This window comes from Dendropsophus ebraccatus, chromosome 4 (assembly GCF_027789765.1).
Source record: "Dendropsophus ebraccatus isolate aDenEbr1 chromosome 4, aDenEbr1.pat, whole genome shotgun sequence".
Lineage (NCBI taxonomy): Eukaryota > Metazoa > Chordata > Amphibia > Anura > Hylidae > Dendropsophus > Dendropsophus ebraccatus.
The window spans coordinates 102,168,306-102,193,004 of record NC_091457.1 but is presented as its reverse complement, the minus strand read 5'-3'; the positions used below and the strand labels follow the sequence as shown (position 1 = coordinate 102,193,004).

Sequence of the window (24,699 nt, the reverse complement as noted above, 5' to 3'; positions counted from 1 at the left end):
TCCATCAGGTACGAGTGATATAGATATAAGTAGAAATGAGCAAATCACAAATGTAAATGTAAACATTTATCACGCTGCCAGCCTGTCAGCGCTGCTTCGCTCCATTACTTCTGTGTTCCTACATCTGTGAGAGCTCTCTGAAGTTTCAACAGGTTCAGTGCAGGGGCAGGAGTGGTGGACACAACAGTATAGTTGATGCCACTCCCTGCCCTAGGTGTTTACCCCCAGGGGTTCCCAGGACAACTGCCTGAGCAGAGTGTTGTTAGTTACCTGTACACAAGAAGGTCACTACTATTCTCATCCTAAGGAAACAACGTCAATCATCACCTCCAGAAGACGTCCTGTGGGGGAAAAAAACCCTCAAAGGGGGGTATCAGAAAAAATGGGGCCTGTAGCCCTGGTGCTGCACTTTGCTGTCCTCTGCTTCATCCATTCAGTCCACGGACAAGGTAATGGAGCTGTAATCTACATACAGAGTGAGGCATGTAACACGGTGTCTGTCACATGCCTGTACATAGACAGCAAAGGAAGTACTATGATACATCATCAGATGGATTTGGACATAGTTTAGCCCTATGTAATCAGCATTCAGGCTATGCATAGCGCAATCTGTCTGGATATGTCAATTTTTTTTTTTGGCACTGGGTAATGAAATTAATGTCAGAAACAAATAGCAGACTAAACCAGCCAGTATTAAATATCAGTATATGGTGGTATTATTTGGGAATTAAGTTTTAATATGTAAGCACTTTAAGAGAGTATCATGTGGGCACTATGTGGCTTCATGTGGACATTATATAGTAGTACTGTGTTGTATATTGTGATGATCCTATTAAGCGGGCTAAAGTTATGAGAAAAATGCTTTAAAATATGGTGAGAATCCTATTTTGCTTGTTGCCTAGTTTCTATAACACCATTAGTAGTTGTATGCATACATACTCTATCTCAGCACATAGATAAGAGGATATGACATTCCCAAGAGACATAGTAAAGGGAAGTTTTATTGTTCATGTTTCAACATCCTAATGTAAACTTTATGGACAAAAGTACTGGGCACTTGCACATTTCTCAAACAGGAGTTTTAACCAAAGGATAAATGGTGCATTTGCACTCGGCCTACTTGCTTCAGGGACCCCCTGCATCCAGTGGTGTAGCTACAGCATTTATGGTTTCGAGTAGGACCCCCCTCTTGCTACCTTATTATGTCACCTCCGACAACCCCCAGGCCGCTGCTGACCTCACCCATAACCAGACTTTAATCACCGCCTCAGCCCCTGTCCCAGAAGAGCAGCGCTGCAGCATCCAGTAGTAACAGGCCCGGAGGACTAAGATCGGCGGGAGGAGCAGGAGAAATACAGAGGACCACCAAAGAGCGGGTAAAAACCCAACATTGCCCCCTGTCCCTCCCCCACCATAGCTGCCTGTAACTGAAACTACTACCCCCAGCCTTCCTGCTACTACTACTCCCAGTCCTAAAACAACTACTCCTATCACTACTGCTACTACTATTCCAAGCCCCACAGCAACTACTACTCCCATCACTACTGTTACTACTACTCCCAGCCCTACTGCTACTTCATTTATCATTTCTGTTACTGCTACTCCCAGCCTCTTGAAAGACAACGATAAGCCGACATTGGGCATGTCAGCTTATCATTGGCTTTTAAAGGGGAACTCCGGGTAGAGGTAAAAAAAAAAAATGACACTTTTGCAGAAGCATAAAGCATTACTTACCTGTCTATCCCAGTTTTGAAACTACCAAAAATCCATTTGTTTTGAGGGGTTTTGTTCTGTATTTCCTGGTTGAGCAGATGTACACAGTACTACAGGTTCCAGAATGCATTGCTTTCCCTCAGCTGTTCATCACAGTCCCCCACCTTACAGATTCCCCGCCCAATTCTATTGCAGAACATCTAGGTTGTGTTCACACATTGCAGTTTCATTGTGTTACTGAATTATTTGCAGTACTTTATCATTTCATTGTGGTCCCACTCACACAGCGCTGTATTCTCTACCTGTAACGCTGATATTGGAATAAAGCAAAGAACTTTTTAAATTATATATTTTTTTCTTTTCATCTCCAAGCACATATTATAATCAAGCATCTTTTTTCTTTGAAGTTGATTTCCACAATAAGGAAATTATCCGATATCTTACATGGGATATACTGTTAATGCCTTGTTTTTTGTGCAGGTGGGATTGGCAGTGCCGGCTCTTATCCTCTCTGCTGTTTAGCATTATCTATTTGTGTTACTGCATCATTTTTGTGCAGATGCTGCAGTACTGCAATCTAATTTCTCTGTAGACTTTTGCACAATCAGCGAAAGTCGAAACACCTGCTTCTGGCCAGTCAGAGATAGTGAATCACAACTTGCCCCCTCTCTGCATCATCAGCCTGTGCCTAGCAAACACACACAATGTGAGACAGAGGCATGGAAGATTTGTCTCCTAAGTGGGGAGAGCAGTGGGAGCAGGAGACAATGTGGATTGGCACAGAGGCCATATTTCACTTCCTCGATTTCTCTCAGCTACCAGTGTGGTAGAACCGTACAGATACGGTAATACATTGTATAGACACATCTATATAACTTTTAATGTACTTTTAATAGAAAACACGTTTTTCTTATCCGGAGTTCCCCTTTAACTATCTATTACACCAAGAGATTATCGTCTGTAAAGGCCAGTAATTGGCCAGATACGGTTGGTGTAATAGGGCCTTATCTCATTAAAAGCTGTCCCATTTCATTATCCCTCATCCACCAAACTTTACAGCTGGCACAGTGCAGTCATGTAGGTAATGTTCTGGCATTTACCAAACCCGGACTAATCCATCAGCATGACAGATATAGAGGTGTAGTTTATCACTCCACAGAACATGCTTTCACTGCTCTAGAGTCTATGTGCATCTGTTTTGTACCACTTTATCTGATCCTTGGCATTGTAAAAGGTGTGTACAGCTGTTTGAGCATGGAGACTCTTGCCATGAAGCTCTTGGTGCACAATTGCTGATTTTGTGCTGATCTTATTTCTAAATTATCGGAATAACTGCAGTCGTTCGGTCCATAGAGAGTTGCTGACTTTTATGCACTGTGTGCCTCAGGCCTCGTTGACCTCACTCTGTAACTTTACGTGGTCTACTACTTCATGGCTGAATTTCTGTGGTTCTTAAATGCTTCCACTTGTATATAAGAAATTTTGTGAGATGACTTGTTGCAATGGTGGTAACCTTTTATAGTACCACAATGGAGTTCAGTAAGCTCTTTAGAACGACCTATTCATTCAAAAATGTTAGTAAAGTAAGACTGCATTGGGAGGGGCTGGATGTCGTTCACCTGTGGCAATAAGACTGATTGAAGCACCTGAATTCAATGACGGTGGTCGAGACCAATACGTGTGTCCATATGTGGAGTACCCCTCCGGTGGTAGGGAGGAGGTGTAGTCTGTCACTTGCCAGATGATCGGGCATGACGCCAGCTCTATGGTGGTTGGCCGAGATATAGCCGTGCCCAGTTATGTTATGTTGTGACCCCAGTGCCGGGCACACAGGTATGGTGGTGCACCTGCTTTTATTTTAAGGGGCCGGCTATACCTTGTTCCCCTGTGACCTGCCGGGTTGTTGCGGGGTCCCCTGGGTACTTATCAAGGTGGTCCGGAGTAGAATAGTGATCCACCTGGACTATTGGTACTGCCACCCACAGAAAGGGGAGATGACCCAAGGAGTGTGTGTGTACTGTGTCGGTGCTTGATGAGGAATCAGAGTCTTTTTAGCATAAATAAAATCTTATTTACTCTGAAGATACTTAAGGTAGGCAGTAGATCATACAGCTTTGCCTTGATACAATACTTTACACTTGATAAGACACTTTAATACTGTAGGATCCAGATCTGTATTGAAAGTAGAGAGAGTGGTACAGTCATGCTGACTGAGCTGCGTGCTGAGAGATATGGAAGAGGATCAGAAGAGTAGAGAGGAGGATGTCGAGAGAGTCTTAACCCAAGTAGGACTGTGCTCTGCCGGAACTTCAGAGGTAGAAATAGAAAAATACTAGAGAAGAGAGAGAATACTTGTGCTTGTGTTTTGACTCTCTGGTCTTTGCATCATCTATTGCCCACCAGCGTTTGTGTGACCCGTCCTAGAAGGTGACACAAACCCCATACCTTGTTACCTGGGATGAGAGGAATGCTGGGGGTTCTCTGTTACACCCGTGCTGCGAGTTCAGAGGCTTCTAGCAACTTTGCTCTATCCGGATCAGTTCCTTTACTTTCTTTATGAATACTGTTCTGCACTGTGTCTCTCCTTGTCCACGGCGTGGGTTAGGGTGATCCTTGACGTGTCCTCTCTAATGAAGGTTTAACACTGCATAGTGTTGAGTAAGGTCGCTTGAGGAGAAATTGTAGGGAGCGTCCTATCTCTACAGAGTCTAAAGATAAAAGACCCTACACGTCCTCTACCCATGTGACTTCCTTCCTACAGCCCCTGTAAGGTGTGCTGTGAATGGGTGAGGAGTGCGTATGTGAAAAGTAAAGAGAGAAATGATAGGTGAAGAGAAGAAATAACACTCATTGGCTTACAAATCCATATGACATGTAAACAAACCATAACCCCCTAAATGCTACAGCTGGGCAATAACTGGATATACATGCTTGCAACAACGACACCTTGTGGCGAAACTCTGGTACTACTACATCACCACTTACACTCAAAAAGTACAGGCTTTTATGAAGGGTGTAATCAGTAGCAACACCCATGGTGGGACACCACACATACAGTGTACATAGCCATGGTAAGTTATTATCCTGGGTTGCTCAGTGAGCCTGTATCATATCACTTACTGAACCCAACAAGAGGACTAACACAGAATAAACAACTTTCATTTGTGCTTCTTATGAGTTTACATAGACCAGATGCTGACACCAAAGGAGTTTACAGCCTACAAGCATTATACTTGCAATCACTTACAAAGGAGAGACATAAACTTAAAACCACACAAGATTAATCTTTTGGGGTGTCTATAGTTATTACTGTGGTACTCAACCGGACAGGGGTCCTGGCAGAGCCAGGCCTTTGCTTGACTACAGCAGGGACGTCTGCTCTGTGTTTCTTCCTCCCACATGAATTTGAGTAGGGGCGGGTTCACACTACGGAATTCTCACGGACAATGTCCGCGGAATTCCGTCAGCTGTCCGCCCGCACGGGCACGCGCTTTTCCGCCGGCTCCATAGACACCATTCTATGGGCCGGCGTATTCCGCGATCCGCTAAAAGAAGTGACATGACACTTCTTTCAGCGTATAGCGGAATACGCCGGCCCATAGAATGGTGTCTATGGGGCCGGCGGAAAGGCGCCCAGATGTGCGGGCGGACAGCTGACGGAATTCCGCGGACATTGTCCACGAGAATTCCGTAGTGTGAACCCGCCCTAAGACTGAAGCTACACTTTCTCCCATCAAGTAACTACTTCCTACAGGGGTGTGTAAGCGACCCTGTGAGTGGTGGAAATGATTGTGTGCAAAGAAGAAAAGGAGATAAGAAGAGTATCTCCATTGGACAATAAAATACATAATATATATAGAACAGTAACCCCTTGTTCACTACAGCTGTGCAATAGATAAAAAAAAAAAGCTTACATACAAAACACAGACATCTAGTGGTGATCTGTAACAGCAGGGAGGAAGTAGCTGGGAGATAAAAGGGCAATGACAGAAATGACAAGCTATTGTACTTATAAAAGCTCAGAGACACTTTATAACATATAATGCTTCCACATACCCCACAGTAGGAGGGATTTATTTTCACACAGAATGGAGGAGACTGTGATTGTTGTTCCCTTCTCATCTTCTAGCGGAATTCCTCACTCTTCCAAACACAGTGTCTGTGCCCGAGAGCTCATCCATTGGGGCCTCAGTCTTCAAATTCTCTGTGGTAAACTGCAGCACCAGCAACCCAACCATCACTATCACCAATGTTTCTCCTTCCTCCAATTACTTCAACATTCCAACACAGACTAAAACTGGAACTGATGAATTTGCTTCAGAGGTAAGTTTGGGCATTTCTGAAGTGTCAGTATACAGAACAAAAGAGCTGGCACTGTGCAGCATCCATAAATAAAGAACGATAGGTGGCACTGTGCAGCATCCATAGATAAATAACAAGAGAGGTGGCACTGTGCAGCGTCCTTAAAGAACAAGAGAGGTGGCACTGTGCAGCATCCATAGATAAAGAACAGGAGAGGTGGCACTGTGCAATATCCATAGATAAGGAACAGGAGAGGTGGCACTGGGCAATATCCATAGATAAAGAACAAGAGAGGTGGCACTGTGCAGCGTCCTTAGATAAAGGACAAGAGAAATTGCACTGAGCAGTGTCCTTAGATAAAGAACAAGAGAGGTGGCACTGTGCAGCGTCCTTAGATAAAGAACAAGAGAGGCGGCACTGTGTAGTGTCCATAGATAAAGAACAAGTGAGCTGGCACTAAGCAGTGTCCACAGATAAAGAACAAGAGAGGTGGCACAGTGCAGTGTCCATAGATAAAGAACGAGAGGTGGCACTGTGCAGCATCCTTAAAGAACAAGAGAGGTGGCACTATGCAGCATCCATAGATAAAGAACGAGAGGTGGCACTGTGCAGCATCCATAGATAAAGAACGAGAGAGATTGCACTGTGCAGCGTCCTTAAAGAACAAGAGAGGTGGCACTGTGCAGCATCCATAGGTAAAGAACAAGAAAGGTGGCACTGTGCAGTGTCCATAGGTAAAGAACAAGAAAGGTGGCACTGTGCAGCATCCATAGATAAAGAACTAGAGGTGGCACTGTGCAGCATCTGCTATGCCCTGGCCCCTAGGGGCCACTCCGCAGTATAGATGGTGCTAACAGGCAGGAACCGGGGAAGCTGTAGGATAATGTGGTCATGGTGTAGGCACAAGGGTGATACAGCTGGAAACCGGGCTCCTGACCATGCGGGGATACTGGGCATGCGATTCTTCGTTGTCCTTAGTCAGGGCACCAATTATCACACCAATGCCAAGGTTCAGAAACAACGGTAGTTGTATATTTATTGTAACGGTGGTAACTAGTAGCAACAGTCTCTCCGGATGCAACCGGAAATAAGGCAAACTTGAATAAAGCAGAGTAATGGGTGATGCTGCAATAGGCTGTGAGAGTAGCGTGCTGAATGATGGAAGTAGTAGTGAAACTAAAGTTGAGATGCTGGGTGGAATGAGACTTGAATGAAATACTTGCTGTTGATGATTAGAGAAGATGATGATGAGAGGAACTGAAGAATGACTGAAGAATCGACACCCAGATGAGAATCTTGAGACTTGAGACAGGAACACAGCCAGTGGACTGGAGCAGCAGAGCACACGCAGGCCTCTCTCTTAGCAGGGACAGGACAAACACACAACCTATTCCCTATGGGATAGGAGATAGACTCTGAACTTGTCTCCTGAAGGTGGAGAACAAGACTAGACTGCACAGGAACAGCAGAGCAACACACCCTATCCCCTCTGTGACAGGAGATAGACGGAGGTAGAACAGGAAGTCACATGGTAACCCCAGCCGATGACCATTGGTGTTACCATGGAAGCAGGGCACAGTCACGTGACATCCAGCCATTGCATCATCACACCATTAGGCATATACAGAGAAATATACATGAGAAGTACCATACTTGGAACACTGGGAGGCGACACAACACCACCAGACACTGATACCTGAATATACATGCAATAAATGAATGAAATAGCAGACCTGAATACTGCAGGGGTGACACAATACACGCAGTTTGCAGTGGACCATAGCTTTCCAGAACAGAACTGGTTATAATAAAAGTATGAGCATAAGAAGGGCTGTTCTGGGACACTGCACATCCATAGAGAAAGAACGAGAGAGATGGCACTGGGCAGCGTCCTTAAAGAACAAGAGAGGTGGCACTGTGCAGCATCCATAGATAAAGAACAAGAGATGGCACTGTGCAGCATCCATAGGTAAAGAACAAGAAAGGTGGCACTGTGCAGTGTCCATAGATAAAGAACAGGAGAGGTGGCACTGTGCAATATCCCGCTTCTGCCATGAGGCGGAATGAGCCTTCCACCTCAGGCGGCAGATTTTGCGGTCCGGCAGGGGGGCGGCATTATGTCCCCCCTGCTGTCATCTTAGTTAAGTATCACTTAACAAAAATGACAGCGGCTGCTCACCTGTCCCGTCGCCCATGCTCTCCACATCCCGTCAGGTCCCGCAACGTCACCCTGCAGCTGTCACGGACCTCCAGGCTGTGGTGAGTGCCCGGGGTCGGTGGGGGACACGCTGGGGTGATCGGGTCGCGCAGGGCTGCCCCGCGCGACCCGATCACCCCACTCACTCACCACAGCCTGGAGGTCCGTGACAGCTGCAGGGTGACGTCGCGGGACCTGACGGGATGTGGAGACAGCGGAGTGCGCGGGCCGGCTGCGGCGTGGGACAGGTGAGCTGCTGGCTGGTTTGCCTCAGGCGGCAGAGACCCCAGAATCGGCCCTGGTTGCAGTGAGCAGTGCCCATTGATAAAGAACAAGAGAGGTGGCACTGAGCAGTGTCCTTAGATAAAGAACAAGAGAGCTAGCACTAAGCAGTGTCCACAGATAAAGAACAAGAGAGGTGGCACTGTGCAGCGTTCCTTAGATAAAGAACAAGAGAGGCGGCACTGTGTAGTGTCCATAGATAAAGAACAAGAGAGCTGGCACTAAGCAGTGTCCACAGATAAAGAACAAAGGTGGCACAGTGCAGTGTCGACAGATAAAGAACAAGAGAGGTGGCACTGTGCAGCATCCATAGATAAAGAACGAGAGGTGGCACTGTGCAGCATCCATAGATAAAGAACAAGAGAGGTGGCACTGTGCAGTGTCCATAGATAAAGAACAAGAGAGGTGGCACTGTGCAGCGTGCATAGATAAAGAACAAGAGAGCTGGCACTAAGCAGTGTCCACAGATAAAGAACAAAGGTGGCACAGTGCAGTGTCGACAGATAAAGAACAAGAGAGGTGGCACTGTGCAGCATCCATAGATAAAGAACGAGAGGTGGCACTGTGCAGCATCCATAGATAAAGAACAAGAGAGGTGGCACTGTGCAGCGTGCATAGATAAAAAACAAGAGAGGTGGCACTGTGCAGTGTCCATAGATAAAGAACAAGAGAGGTGGTACTGTGCAGCGTGCATAGATAAAGAACAAGAGAGGTGGCACTGTGCAGCGTCCTTAGATAAAGAACAAGAGAGGTGGCACTGTGCAGTGTTCATAGATAAAGAACAAGAGAGGTGGCACTGTGCAGTGTTCATAGATAAAGAACAAGAGAGGTGGCAGAGTGCAGTGTTCATAGATAAAGAACAAGAGAGGTGGCAGAGTGCAGTGTTCATAGATAAAGAACAAGAGAGGTGGCACTGTGCAGTGTTATATACATATTAAGGCTGGGTTCACACACAGTATATTTCATGCAGTATTTGGTCCTCATAGCAACCAAAACCAGGAGTGGATTAAAAGCACAGAAAGGCTATGATCACACAATGTTGAAATTGAGTGGATGGCCGTCATTTAACGGTAAATAACTGCCATTATTTCAATACAACAGCCGTTGTTTTAAGATAACAGCAAATATTTGCCATAAGGGTACAAACCCACTTGACGTATTTGCTGCGTGAATCAGTCTTAAAAATAAGCAGGCAAAACGCAGGTTGGCTTTATACAATTGTTCTGCGTTAAAATACGCAATTGCGTATTTTTGAAGCGTGAAGCTACATGCGTTTTTCGCACAGGTTGTTAACAACTGATGCTTTGCTAACAACAAGCTTCACGCTTCAAAAATACGCAATTGCGTATTTGAACGCAGAACAATCGTATATAGCCAACCTGCATTTTGCCTGCTTATTTTTAAGACTGATTCACGCAGCAAATACGTCAAGTGGGTTTGTACCCTTAAATGACGGCCATCCACTCAGTTACAACATTATGTGATCATAGCCTTTCTGTGTTTTCAATCTACTCCTGGTTTTGGTTGCTATGAGGACCTGACATGAGGACCAAATACTGCATGAAATATACTGTGTGTGAACCCAGCCTAAGAAACATAGTACTATGCAGTCTTCATGTATAGAGAACAAGATAATTGTCACTGTGCAACCTCCCGACCAAAGCAGACAGAATTACGCCCAGGATACAGGACAAGATGTGTGATACTGTGCAATTTGCCTATATACAGAACAAGTAAAGTGGTACTGTGCCATATTCATGTAAAAAGAACCGGACCACTCACTGATTACTACATGCATACATATAAGAGAAGAGAAGTAGTACTGTATAATATCCATATATACAGGATAAAAGCAGATGCTGGAAATTAGATGCAGCACAAAGGACAAGAGATGTGGTACTATGTAGTGTCCATATACACGGAATAAGAGCAGCTACTAAGATTTGTACTTAGTAAACAGGACTAGAGAAGTGGTACTGGGAATTGATCATACCACATAGCCTTGTTGTGTACACACAGCCTAACTTTGTGTCTTATGTCAGATCACACTCAGCAGCTCGGCGATACTAAATGCAAATGTGGTGAATGAGTATGTACTGGAGATCACCGCAGACTGTGGCAATGAAACCATCTCCAATCGGCTCTATGTCAATATTCTTGATGATATTCCAGAACCACAATGTGAGCCACAGTTCTCCAGCCAAGGTAAGAAGAGAACCAGCATGAAGATGATTGTATATTATATTACTCTTGGTCATTGACACATCACTGGTGTAACCTACTGATAATATAACAGTTTTTTAGGATACAATAAATGTATTTCCCAGAGCCAAATATATAAGGACATTGTGCTTTAATTCTGTGCTTGTTGTCAATAAATGGGACCTTTCCTTGTGCACAGTAATGTGTAATCTGGGATCATGTGATGATGTGCTGTTCTCTCCCCAGCTGGAGATACAGTGCAGGTGTATTCCAATGTTCCTGCTTCCAGCACCATATACATCATTGTCTTGCGGAATCCAAAGTACACACCGGTAACGGTAAGTGACGCCTAGATGGGCTAGGCCTAACATGCTCAAGAGAGATATGCTGCCACCAGAAATGTCTGGTAGCAATTTACTTCCCTCTGCCTATTGAAACACATGTATGCTCAACTGAACTGAGCGTGCACATAACTCTATAGGCCCAATAGCCCTACTGCCTGAAAACGCTCCTGGTGAAGTAGTCCCAACTACTTGGTGGGACAATCCAATAGTGTTTTATTCCTCACCTATGCACCAGCATTTTAAGTAGTCTGCAACTAAGTATGATCATTTAGCTGAGAACACTAAATGCAATGATCTGAAACAGTCTGATAGAACCCTCTTATAGGGATATGACTACAAATTAGTACTTAGGGACTTAGTGCTGGTGCATTATTGTGTATTTTTAATTCAACTATCATGTGTTGTACACAATATTTTTTTTTATTTTTTTTTTTGAGTTGTCACTAATACATGTTATATCCAGTGGGGGCAATTATAGGTGCCACTGTTGGTGTCTCTATCTCTCTGAAACAACAGCTCCCTACTCCCCCTTCCCACCCTTTAAGGCACACACACACTCACACAAGGAGAAGCAGCATGGAGAACTTGATGCAGCAGTAACAAGCACTGTTAAAGGGGTTGTCCAGCTCTACAAAAACATGGCCCCTTTCCCCCCACTCTTGTCTCCAGTTCAGGTGTAGTTTGCAATTAAAGGGGTTATCCAGTGCTACAAAAACATGGCCACTTTCCCCCTACTGTTGTCTCCAGTTTGGGTGGAGTTTTGAAACTCAGTTCCATTGAAGTAAATGGAGCTTAATTGCAAACTGCACCTGAACTGGAGACAACAGTAGGGGGAAAAGTGGCCATGATTATGTAGCGCTGGATAACCCCTTTAAGTTCCATTTACTTCAATGGAGCAGACCCAGTCAAACCACACCTAGTCTGGAGACAAGAGTGGTGCAAAAGTGGCCATGTTCTCCTCTCCATAGAGATCTACAGAATATGGCTGTATTCTCACTAAATTGATATTATCATAAGTTATTTTCAGCACATGAGTCTATGTTCAGCCTCTATGACTAGTGATAACTTTACAATGTATAATGTGTATATATAGAATAGAAATAAAAGCGCTTTTCACCCTTTGAACCCCATGTTCACATATGATTCCTCTGCACAGTGATCACTTTAAAGTCAGGCACCATAGTATTGGAAGTTCCTGTTGGTCTTTTCTCATCTGAAACAGAATTTGTGACCTGTACTTGTTTTCTGTGTCTTGCCAGTATGCTATAACAAAGCCCAGTGTGACACCATTTACAATTATGCAGAATGGAAATGTCCTTGCTCCAGCCGCAGGATTTAGCAATACAGCGGCGGTATGTATGATGCATTTCTAATACTAACAGTCTGTCCGTGGATTACATGTGTGTAATCACTACAGGGGAATACATGCCACAGTTCACACTGCATCTCTCTTTTATGTGTGCTAAAAAAAAAACAAGATATTCCTTAGGAATGCACATTGGAGATGCAAAACCCTATAGAATGGGGCTAAAAGGTGTCCATGACTGTATTTAAATTGGCTGTGTCAAAGTAAGCAGCAGAAATCTATGGGAAAAGATCTGCTGTGTGAATATAATATCTAGCTGCTTTGCCACTCCCTGGCCCCGCACCTTTATTAATAGTCCGGTCACTATAGACTGCTAACTTTGCACCTTTCATACTTGACAGCGTCTTGTTGTGGTTTCTTTCTTCTACAGACCTACCAGCTGCAGATCACTGTGACCGACAGCCTGGGAAACAAGTGTAATGGGACGCTTAATGTCAAAGTGCTCCCCGTCTATAATAACCCCATCAACTTCACGTGAGCTTAGCAGGGCAAGTGGGTTATATAGAGGTCATTGGCAGAGACAGAGCTGAGGAGCGAGGCCCTCCAGCACTGTTCCTGTGGGTGATCAGGGAGTGTGGGCGCTGGTGATGTTACCTGCAGCCGCTACATTTATTTTGTCTTTCAGGAGCTCTTCTGTATCTGTAACTATCACTGAGAATGGTGGACCTAACCAACTTGTGACTGTGGTGCACACACAAGCCAATAATGTCCTGTATGAGATGATTAACCCCAGCACAGCATTCTACATTGAGTCAGGTATCCACCGCCAGTGGTCTATGATTATTATGTATTGTCACCAGTGCATCTGCCTTGTGGCAGTGTAATAATCATACAGTGGTTTCTTTTCACAGTAACTGGAACCATCAGAACAACCTACAATCTGAATCTGGAAAAATTCCCATCTCTGGTCACAACGATTCATCAGGTCAGAGCTTATGACCGTTTTCAAAGAAGCAACAGTGCAACCGTCACAGTAACCATCACAGTGCTGGACGTCAACAACTTTGCCCCACAGTGCAGTCCAGCAATCTTTGTGTGAGTGTCCATATAGTAAATAAGAAAAGTTGTACTGTGCTGTGTTTATGACTACAGGGCAAAAGAAGGGGTACAGGGCACTGACATTGCAAAGATTACAAAAGAGATGGCACTTACATAGGAATGTCCTTACATAGGGGACAAGAGAAGTGGTACTGTGCACTGTCCATAAATTGAGAACAATAGAGGTGGTATTGTGCAGTGTCCATATATAAAGAACTAGAAATGTGGTACTGTGCAGTGTCCATATATAAAGAACAAGAGGGGTGGTACTGTGCTCTGTCCATACATAGGGAACAAGAGAGTTACTACTTTACTAGTACTTTACATTGCTCACACAAACAGATCAATGGTGATGGTGTCTATATATTTCATATATTTTATACATGCAATATTTATATATTAAAAGCTTAAGTGGTACTGTGCATTGTCTATAATAAAAACAAGAGAGGCTGTACTTTCTATCATCCATATAACAAGAATAAAAGAAGTGGTACTGTGCATTGCCCATAAGGAAAACAAGGGAAGTGGTACTGTGGAGTATACATACATATAAAACAAAACAAATGGTACACTGCTTGTACACGGAAATCTAGAAAAGTGGTACAATGCCATGTACATACATTTAGAACAAGGGGAGTGGTACTGTTCTTTGTCTCTATACAGAGTAGGAACAGTGAAACTGTACAGTGTGTATACATATAGAACGAGAGATAGAATTGCTCCTTGATATAGAAAAAGAAAAAACAGGATTGTGCGGCGTTCATATGAACTCACAATAATAATATACATAAAAGCTGCAAACAGAATTGTTTCAATAGAATTTTCTTGGGACATTTATAACTGAGAATGATCCCAGCTGAGCCCAGTAACACTGGTTGTGCTCCACTCTTAGGGATGTGGTTCCTCAGACTGAGCCTATTGGTTACCAATTTACGGATTTCTCCTGCATAGATCCAGATTACAACAGCACCGCGCTCAGCTATTCTATCGTCCCTGATGCCAACTCCCTGTACTCCTTCAGGATGCAGGGCTCAGCACTACAGGTAAGAGGCCAGCCTCATACAGCTACGGTTGCCAAATTTGTATTTTTTTCTGAACACATATCACAGGCAGCCAAAAATTTTTACAAAAAAACTGAAAAACCCTAAAAGACCATAATGTATATGCCGTATACCGGGGTAGCTTGTGCGTTGTTGTGGCAGTTTTGTGGGTGTAGGGTCACTTTGGCTCTTGTCACGGTAGCCTGGAGTGGCGCTGGGACCCACCCCCGGACAAACGGGCACTGCATTCAAGGGTTTTGACTGTCCAATTGTAACCTGGCTTGTAGGTGTAGGTGCAGGTGCGCAATGATAGATAGTCCAATTGTCAGGAATGTGCAGTAGCCTGGTGTGAACTGGGCCTTGTTTTTGCTTTTGTGTGACACACCCGATTGCTTCTCAGCATCTGGTAAAGCAGGAGTTACTCAGAACTCTGCTAGACTTGATTACTGCAGCTGAGCAAGTCTTTTGACTGACTTGTTCCTCTGTCTGCCCAGAACCTGGAGAATCAGAGCGCCAGTCCAATGGGGATCCGGACCGGGCTCTTGATCCTCAAAAAAGAAAGCTGAGCCAGTCTCTCAGCACTGACTATTAAGGTTCACACCCTGATCCGAGCTCCCCCTTTCTATTCCTGCAATCCTCGTTCCTAATCCCTCTGCTTGCTTGACCTGTTATCTGACCTCCCACCTGACCTCTTACTATCCGATTGTTTGCTAATTCTGTATTGCGTTGCCTGTTTGGTTTGTCTTGTCGACTTTCCTTTGTGTTTGTTTGTCTGTCTTGTTATGTGTAACACCTATTCTAGAGAAGGGACCGCCTTTGTGGTTGTCCGTGGCTACCTAGGGCCGTTTAAGGCAAGTAGGAAGGGACAGTGGGTGGGCTCAGCATTAGGGCTCACTGTCGTGTCTTGTCCCTACTTCCCCTGTCCTGACACCAATAGCTTAAACAGGATAATGTCCGTTTACTTAAAATCTCCAGTGCAATACAATAGGAGTACTTTGGTAACTGCAGGTGCAGGGAAAAGGAAATAGACTGTGTGAGGAAGCATAGAGTGGAGTAGTGGAGCGTCTTGTGGGCCCTGTCCAATGTAGCTGTGTACTCTGCCAGGATAGCGTAGTTAAAGATATAAGAATAAGAAGTTACTCCTGTATAGATCCCTTTCCTGATCTGACCGCCTTATGCCCTATTGTGTCCGGTGACCCATCCTGCTAGGGTAGTATGAGGTCCCAGGTCCCTGCGCGCTGGGTTAAGCAGATTTATCTGGGTTTACCAGAATAACCGTGCATTGCAGTAGGATACGTAGGTATTAACTGCAGCTTTGTCCTACTGGGGTCAATACCTAGCCTCAGGTATACTGCCCTGTATAGTGTGAAGGTATCCCTGGGGACAAGGTGATCCTCAGAGGATGTCCTTCCTCTTGAGGGTCTAGCACTGCATGCCAGTGGTGGTTATTTGCATAAAAAATATGGTCCCTGACAAGGATATTGGCTTGTCCCAGGTCCTGGCTTCACTGCAGCAGGAACCGTCTCTGTGTGTCTCTCACCACTGACTGAACTAGAAGACCCTCCCACCAGGAACTAGCTCCTTTTTATAAGGTCCCCTTAGCTACTGAAGGATTGGTGGGGCTGTGTGTGTGAGAGAGAAAGTAGAGGTGATAGGCTGAAAGAAAGGAGGGAAAATACCAGCGCCTGTGACAGGACAAAACATGACACGTGACAAAAACCCATTGCTTATTTCAGCTGTGCATAATACCAGACACATAAGAAGTACAGTAGTGACACTTCATCCCACTGTGAGAACCTTGGAGAGTTACTTTGCCAGGTGCATACAGACCTGTGCTGGGGCACTACATATACATGTCTAATACCCAGTAAATGGATATAAAAGCATTACTAGCATTAACTGTGAGCTTTAAAGTGATGACAATTATAATCGCAATGACATGCTAACATACCAACAGTCTCAACAAAAAAATCACAGACACATGTACTGTATATTTATTTAAATTCTCGCTGGAAAAAAGTTCCCTATTTTTACGGACGATCCAGAAATTTTTGGACAGTTGGCAACCCTTGCACACAGCATGCCTTATCCAGAGACTATCCTAGCATTCTGCCACCAGTCTATGTTCTGTGCAAATAAATATAATCTACTAATCTCTTGTATCAGCCATTTCAGGCCGGGAAGAGGCTAACTTTAGGACAGGTGATTAGAATCTGTTGCACAATAGTATTAGATATTTCAAAGTGTCGTATGGACTGACTGTAGGATAGGCGAATCAGCTATTTTAGGCCAGGGAGAGTGGCTACCAGGGAATACAATCCATTGCCCTCTGCTATCAGCTATGTTAGGCTAGAGTAAAGGCCCTATTACACCAGCAGATCTGACGACAGATTATCTGCAAAAGATTTGAAGCCAAAACCAGGAATAGACTATAAACAGAGATCAGGTCATAAAGAAAAGACTGGATTTCTCCTCTTTTCAAATCCACTCCTGGGTTTGGCTTCAAATTTTTGGCAGATAATCTGTCGTTAGATCTGTTGGTGGAATAGGGCCTTTTGCTGCCCGCAGTGACAAGAAGTGTATAATCCCCATAGTCAATGCTATATGTCAGTCACATATCTGAGAACCTCCAGAAACATTTACATCATATGGTTCAGGGAAGAAAAAGAGTGCTGCACCCCACACCTATGGCTGACACTAGTGCCTCTCGGCACTACATCATATGTTTGACCAATCAGCTGATCCTTTATAATGCCCCAGCATTATTATCATCTCTGGACTGTGGAGATTACTGTCTCTTTAATAGTAACATAATAGCTAGGGAAATAAAGAAAGAGATGATGGGTAAGGTGATCGGGGCACCATGGGGTTGCAATATTTAGGATGAATCCTTGCAACTATGCAGTGTATGGAGCCTATGATTTTTTTTTCTGTGTCCCATGTCAGGTAATAAACAAGAGCAGGTCTGGGCTCCCTTGTAATCTGCAATTTTCTCCCCAGATTAATAATACGCTGAATTACGACTCCTATGAGATGGCGAGCCTCAACTTCCAGTACTCGGCCACAGTGGTGGTGACAGACAACGGGACGCCCCAAATGACTAGTGAGTACCAGGCTAATAATGATGGAGGACTACAAGCCTCAAAATTCACAAGATTAGAGTTTAGTGTGGAGCTGTAATGTTACCTTCTGACTTGTGGAATTAAAGTGAACTTCAGAGGAATCAGTCATCATCAGTATTTATAGGAGCACCCCCAAAATACACATACACATACACACATTCACACCATGATTGTGCCTTTTAAACCATGGATACATTGGCACCCTGGAATAATCATGTGGCTATGTATCTGTGCACAGACTGGCATGGGCCTTATTTACTTATATGGCCCAAATGTAGTCAGATGGTGACCACATTTATGTTATTTCCGTCAGTGCAAATGAAAACTCGCATACAAATGAAAACTTGTATACATGTATACCTCCCAACTTTTTAGATGGCCAAAGAGGGACACTTGTGGCTCACTCTAAGAAATTTTACTGGCATTTCTATACTTTTTAATTCAAGGATCCATTCACACATACAGCATTCACATCATAGCAGATCATGTATGTGTGAATGCATCCTTAGGTCCCATTCACACATCAGTAACCCTGTCTGTAATTTCGGACCCACAACTGCGGGCAGGATTACAAAAGTGTTCCAGTAACTGTCTGCATTTGCAGGAACCCACTGTGAAATAGGTGACACGGAGGCACAATGGCACTGGAACACCTACAGATGTGTGTATAGGGCCATATGAACTGCATGTGTGATATGATGTGTGAAAGGGGCCATACTGTCACATCCTGTCAATTATGCAGTAAGAAACCAAACACTTTATACAGCAACATAAAAGTTTATTTACCTAGGTTAGGTTCAAACTAGGTAAAAAAGAGGGACATGTAAGGGGCAAAGAGGGACAGATGGACTTGGCTGAAAAGTAGGGACTGTCCCACCAAAAGAGGGACACTTGGGAGGTATGTATTTACTACCAAACTACATTCAGAGCATAGAAGTAAATTGGTCTCATGCCATGCATAGATACATAGTAACCTGATTTTGATAGGGTGCCAATGTATCCATACCTCCGAAGGCACAATGTATGTGTGATGTGAACCCTGCCTTACTTAGAACCTGGCCAATAAAGCTGAGCCACAAGGGACATCATCATAATATAGGCTAGGGGCAGTTGTGGGATACTCCATGTAACAATGTGTTTTGCATTGCAGCCAATATTCCAGTTTTCATCACAGTCACTGCGGTGAATAACTATGCCCCTGTATGTGTTGGGCCGACTGCCTTTACTGTTAATGAGAATGCACAATTTGGGACAGTTGTGGGGCAGATAAACGCCACTGATGCCGACTACCCATTCAACAACGTTCAGTTCTCCATTCAAGGAGGCCAGAATCCACCAGTGTTCTACGTTGTTCCACGAACTGGTAAGTAAAACATTACACCCCACCATTGTAACCTAGAAGTATGGCACCCTCATTTAAGAGACAGCAAGATAGGCGTCAAATAATGCAAAAGCACGGTGGGGAGTGAAACTTACAGTATGCCAGGGGAGCGAACACCATATAAAACCAAAACAGCTGTGGATGGTACTAAGGCCATATCCAATAATGGAAAGTTATACTGGGTTCACTATGTGTCTCCAGCGGCGTCTGTTCAAGCACTGGGATAGATCATGCATTAGGCTGATCCTTAATCTCCCCTTTATCTGACTGAGACCAAATATGTGTCATTTTGGCTTCTTTTGAGTTGTATGCATATTGGTTTGCTGGAAGAAATAGCTCAGACCTCTACACTATTTATTTCAGCTGGATACAATAAAACATCATATACCATGAGATTTACATTTTTTTAACATGGGATCCAATGTATGACCAATGACAATAATTGGCATCCATCACAGTAATACATTGGACATATATGTTCGATGCTTGCCACTTAATACAGTTTGAGCCTTACCTGGCAATATTCTCTGTTACAGGGGAGATTAAGCTGCTAGGACCCCTGGACTATGAGACCACAAGGAGCTACTCACTGTACATGATGGTGGTTGACCTCAACAATGACATCAAACCAGATCCTGTTGCACAGAAGACTACTTTCTGCACCATCACAGTCAGTGTATCGGTAAGAAGTCTATCTGTCCACTCATGGTGCTTCTCCACAGATCGAGCAATTTATATGCATTTCCTCATTTTAGTGTAAATTAGTATAGGTGCTTCAATCTCTAGCATTTTTTATCTCTAGGAAAAAACACCAATTTCTTTCTCCCATATAGACTTTCCCCATAGAGACGTGTAACTACTTTTGTTGTCATCTGGGCATTCGGCCCTCCCTGAGCTCTGCCTGGCACTGTCCCTCTCACAGTCCAGAGTGACATGGTTTGGTAGCCATAGTTTAGCTGTGACCTAAGTAACTAGGAACTAGCTACCTTCTCCCCTCCTGGGGTTCTAGTGGAAATGAATATAGCTGTAGAGAAGTTCAGACCTGGGATTTGTACGAAATAGGCAGATGTATGTAATTACAGGCAAAGAAATGTTAGTTTTTCGTTTGAAACTTTTTATTGGTATATGTCTATAAAAATAAACATACGTATATAACAGTTTTTCGAAAGTTAGTACAATGACATTCTTTTCCCATAATATTCAAATATACTTGCTAAACCTACACATGTAGGAGATAAGATGTCCAGTTTTCATATGAAATTGCCCATGTATATGAAGCAGTCCAAAAGACCATGTTCACTGGCATCATTGTATAAAGCACTGTCATTACCTAACTCTGTACCCCCTGCCGATCTCTATATGGGGCCGCACCGACTCTGTTATGAGGAAAGACGCAGATATGGCATGTGACCCACAACTCTATTCATTCCTACGAAGCGATGGAAAGAGACGAGTATGGCGGAAGAGTGCTTTCCGTCGGCTCCATAGGAACGAATAGAGCTGTGAATCACGCGCCATATTCGCGGCTCTATTTATAACAGAGTCGGCGGGGCCCGATATGGAGGGAGGTCAGCCCCCTCACGATCTCCTACCTTACCTCTCCTCCTAAATTTTTCCTGAAATACCTGTTTAATACTTGTAAGTTAAGGAAGGTATGTCTTATGCAGGTAACAGGTAAACCTAAGAACCATTAAACTTAATAAAACAACGAAGTAACAGAACCTATAATAGAAGGCTTCATTATACATATGTATGCTAAGAAATGTTAGTTTTTCACTTATTTCAACTTTTTTATTTTTATTTCTTTATTAAAATGGTCCACCATTTATCTTGTATCTTTTAGGATGCTAATGATAATCCCCCAGTCTGCACACCGCCTTTTTATTCCTCAACAATATACTCCACCCTGTCAACCTCAACCTCATTCCTGACATTAACCTGCAGCGACCTAGACGCCACAGCTCAACTATCTTACACCATTGTGGGAGGTAAGGAAGGGAGCAGTGGAGGCATGTGGCATGTAATCTATATAATCGGTATACTTCATACTGTATAGCATATTACAAATTTCTGGTAATGGAGGCAGATATGGCAGATATTTCCTATAATATTCTGAGCTGTTCTGTGGGTGGAGTTTTCATTGTATAATATCTGGGACATCTCTGTATCACAGGTAACACTAACAGCCGTTTTAGTCTGAATGGTCCCTCTGTGCTGCATAATGCGTTCTCATTTAACCCGGACGGAGTGATGGATCCTGTTAACTACGAGCTACTTATTAAAGTGACGGACAGTTCAGTGACACCGGTGTTCACCGTCACAGCGACCGTGTTTGTAACTGTCATTCCCTGGACCACAACACAACCAACAACAACCACAACCACCCCGGTGAGGAGACGCAGTGTTTGAGGGGAAAGGCATTATATGTATCCATCATATATTGACTACCACACTGATGCAGGACATTAGTAGGGTCCTCTCAGACCCCAGCACTGGTTTGGTAACAATGAACATATCAGAGGATTAATTTTACCACATCACATTGTCATTGGTACCAGTGACTGTCACTGAGGTGATAATGATGGCGGCGGCAGTGAGGAAGGAGATATTGACCTACATGTTGCTTTTTATCCTCTTTCTTTCAGACACCAGCAAAGCAAACACGGATTGTCACTCAGACCCTGGAATACTGGCAGCCAGATATCTGGTTCATGGTTGTCCTGACAATCACTGGCGTTCTCTTATTGTCTGCAATTGCATTACTGACGTGGGCATTGTGCACAAGGTACATGTTCTGTTTCCTTCTCTGTCACTTATTACAGAGGTGACATATGTAACTGTGGTCACTTTGTAAATAACAGAACTGATGTCACTTGTCTCCACATGTCATATATTACACCACTGGTGACATAAGACAGCAGTGATGTCACTTGTCTCCTTATATGCCATATGTACCAGCAGCCCCTCTGAATATTAAGACACCGGTCCATTCTGTGGGGGCCTGTTACAGATTGTGCACTGGGGCCAACAGAATCAAGTAATGCCTCTATACAGCGGTGATATCATATTACAGTGGTGTCAGATAAATGAAGTGACCTCATTAATATTTTTTTTTCCAGATACCCGTTATGTGCACAAGGCACAAAAGATTTAACGCAGCCCCTTCTGCCCAACAGGTGAGTGACCAGGAAAGTCACTTACCCAATCCCAAGTGTTCCTGTTGGATTTCTTTTTTTATTATGCATGATAGGGGTTAGTAGATGGGGTGGGGCTGCATCTCCCTCCTATGCTAATGTTTGTTCCCCTGTTAACAGCTCATTACCTAATAAAGAAGCGGTTCCTGAGTCCCAACCACCACCACCCGCCAAAGAGAAGAAGGATGTTGCCCCATTAAGTCCCCTGAGCCTGGTATGGAAGCTTTTTCCCCTTAGCAATAAGTAAACTATGAAAATACATGACACCAGACCAACCTTCAAGACAAATAGTTTTGTTTGAGCACTGAGCACCACTATGGGCTCCACAGTGATCCAGGGCCTACATCTTCCTATCAGACCATGAATGCCATGTAGATAGTCCTGATGAATTATGGAGAGGCCTAAGTATCCATGATGTTGGGGAGTTGTAAGAGCACAGGAAGTGAATTTCTCCACTAAAGCTCAGTATTAAGGCCCTAATACACGGCCCAATGACTTTCTGTAAGCGAGCACTGATCTCCTAGATCAGCACATGCTTACTAAGCCCATACACCGCCTGATAATCGGGCAGCAAGGACTGCATGGACATTATTAGCAATATCCATGCAGCACTTGTAAAAAAAAAAAAAAAAAAAACTCCTACATACCTCTCCACGCTCCCTAAAGTAAAGTCACAAGCCGCTCAGCCAATAACCGGGAAAGTTCCGCAGCCGATTATTGATCCGTGTAATAGGGCCCTTAGTCTTGTGTGTTCTGTACAGAAGAGAGGGTGCTGTACAGAAGAGAGGGTGTTTACAGATCAGAGACAGTGGAGGTTGTTCTACCTTACACTACAATGTAAGACCCCTTCTGTGACCTCTGTCTCTGTTCTCTTCCTTCAGCAGTTTGATGGCCGAGCACAAGATCCAGGTAGGTGTATATCAGTCTCTGAAACCCTCTGCTTGTATAGGTGCCTTTTGCCTTCTGTGTTCTAAACATCTACATGTAATGTGTTTGTGGTCTGTCACAGTTTCGGGTCGTGAATATCTCTTCAACAGTCAAACAGGAGAAAGACGCTGGTTATGAAGAAGAAGGACGTCCACAGTTGGCGTTGTGCACCTTTTACAGCCAAATGAAGATTATCTGGATGAATCTAAATATCATATCAATATTTACGATAGCAGATTAGACTGTGATTATCTGTGTGTCAATCGTCAGATGAAAATCAGTCAGTTTTGAGTTATTTGTGCAGTTCCTGATTTATCCTGCAGGGGTCACTAGGGTTCACTGTATACAAGCATCATAACAGGGTCATTTACAGCAGTGATTTTCAACCAGTGTGCCGTGGCACATGGTCAGGTGTGCCGTGGGGAAAGTTCCCCAAACTATGGTGCCCCTATGAAACAGGAGAAAACAATGGGGGAGAGAAACCTGGGGATGGGGGAGAAGCAGGGGAGAGAAGCAGGGGGGAGAGAAACATGGGGATGGGGAAGAGAAACAGCGGAGAGAATCAGGGGGGAGAGAAGTTTGGTGGAGAGAAGCAGGGGGGAGAGAAGTATGGTGGAGAGAAGCACAGGAGAGAAGCATGGGGGAGAGAAGCACAGGTGAGAAGTAGGGGGGAGAAGTATGGTGGAGAGAAGCACAGGTGAGAAGTAGGGGGGAGAAGTATGGTGGAGAGCACAGGAGAGAAGCATGTGGGAGAGAAGCACAGGAGAGAAGCATGGGGGAGAAGAAAACAGGCCCAGGTTTCACACTTAGTGAGTATAAATACATTTAGAATCTATATTATTAACTATATGTATAATATGTCATTTTGTGCCATTTTGGTTGGTGGTGTGCCCCGGGATTTTTTAAGTATAAAAAGTGTGCCGCGGCTCAAAAAAGGTTGAAAATCACTGATTTACAGGATCTAAGGGAATTTGTAATTTAAAAAAAATAACATTATTTGAATCAAACTTTTATGTTCAATATATATATATATATATATATATATATATATATATTTTAATAATTGTATTTTATTAAAATATTTTCAATAAAAGAGAACAGACAATGAGAAAGCATAATGGTCAATAAACAGTAGAGGAACGCAGCCGCAAACAAGGTGAGGCCATAATGTGTGAAAGGCCCATAGGTAAAAAATCACAGACATCAATAAAGAACACGTGTTCAGCAAAAATGAACCAAGAACTATATGTCAATAAAAACAATAGTAACCAGAAGGGGGTAAGACAGACCAAGACCGGACAAGACACAAAAGGGGGTACACGAGGAGACGGGGAAGGAATGGGAAGTAGTATAGTGACCAGATTTAGTGTCATTGTCACGGCCGCGGCGGCGTCCCGCGTTCCGGGCCGCCGCCGCGACCGCTTCCTGCCCCATGCAGCAGCCGGTGTCCATAGTCGGGGACCCGGCGCTGCTATCACCTCGGCCCCGGGGGGCGCCTCACCTCTCCACGCTCCTGTCTCCCGCTGTGCCGGCCGGCGCGCGCGTCCCCGCCTCCTAGGGCGCGCGCGCGCCGGCTGTCTCAGATTTAAAG

The 24,699-nt window shown here is 44.1% G+C and overlaps 1 protein-coding gene across 1 annotated transcript; it reads left to right on the top strand.

Annotated features, from left to right (window-relative positions):
- Window positions 1–382: 382 nt before the first annotated feature.
- On the top strand, window positions 383–23,349 carry CDHR4 (cadherin related family member 4). The gene is made up of 19 exons (XM_069968656.1): window positions 383–449; window positions 5,843–6,036; window positions 10,537–10,699; window positions 10,943–11,034; window positions 12,300–12,392; window positions 12,777–12,880; window positions 13,032–13,162; window positions 13,258–13,441; window positions 14,337–14,487; window positions 17,485–17,587; window positions 18,757–18,969; window positions 19,524–19,669; window positions 20,831–20,975; window positions 21,161–21,375; window positions 21,633–21,772; window positions 22,107–22,163; window positions 22,302–22,395; window positions 23,063–23,090; window positions 23,191–23,349. The coding sequence occupies exons 1-19, from the start codon at window positions 383–385 to the stop codon at window positions 23,244–23,246; spliced, it is 2,376 nt and encodes a 791-aa protein (XP_069824757.1). The 3' UTR covers window positions 23,247–23,349.
- Window positions 23,350–24,699: the final 1,350 nt, after the last annotated feature.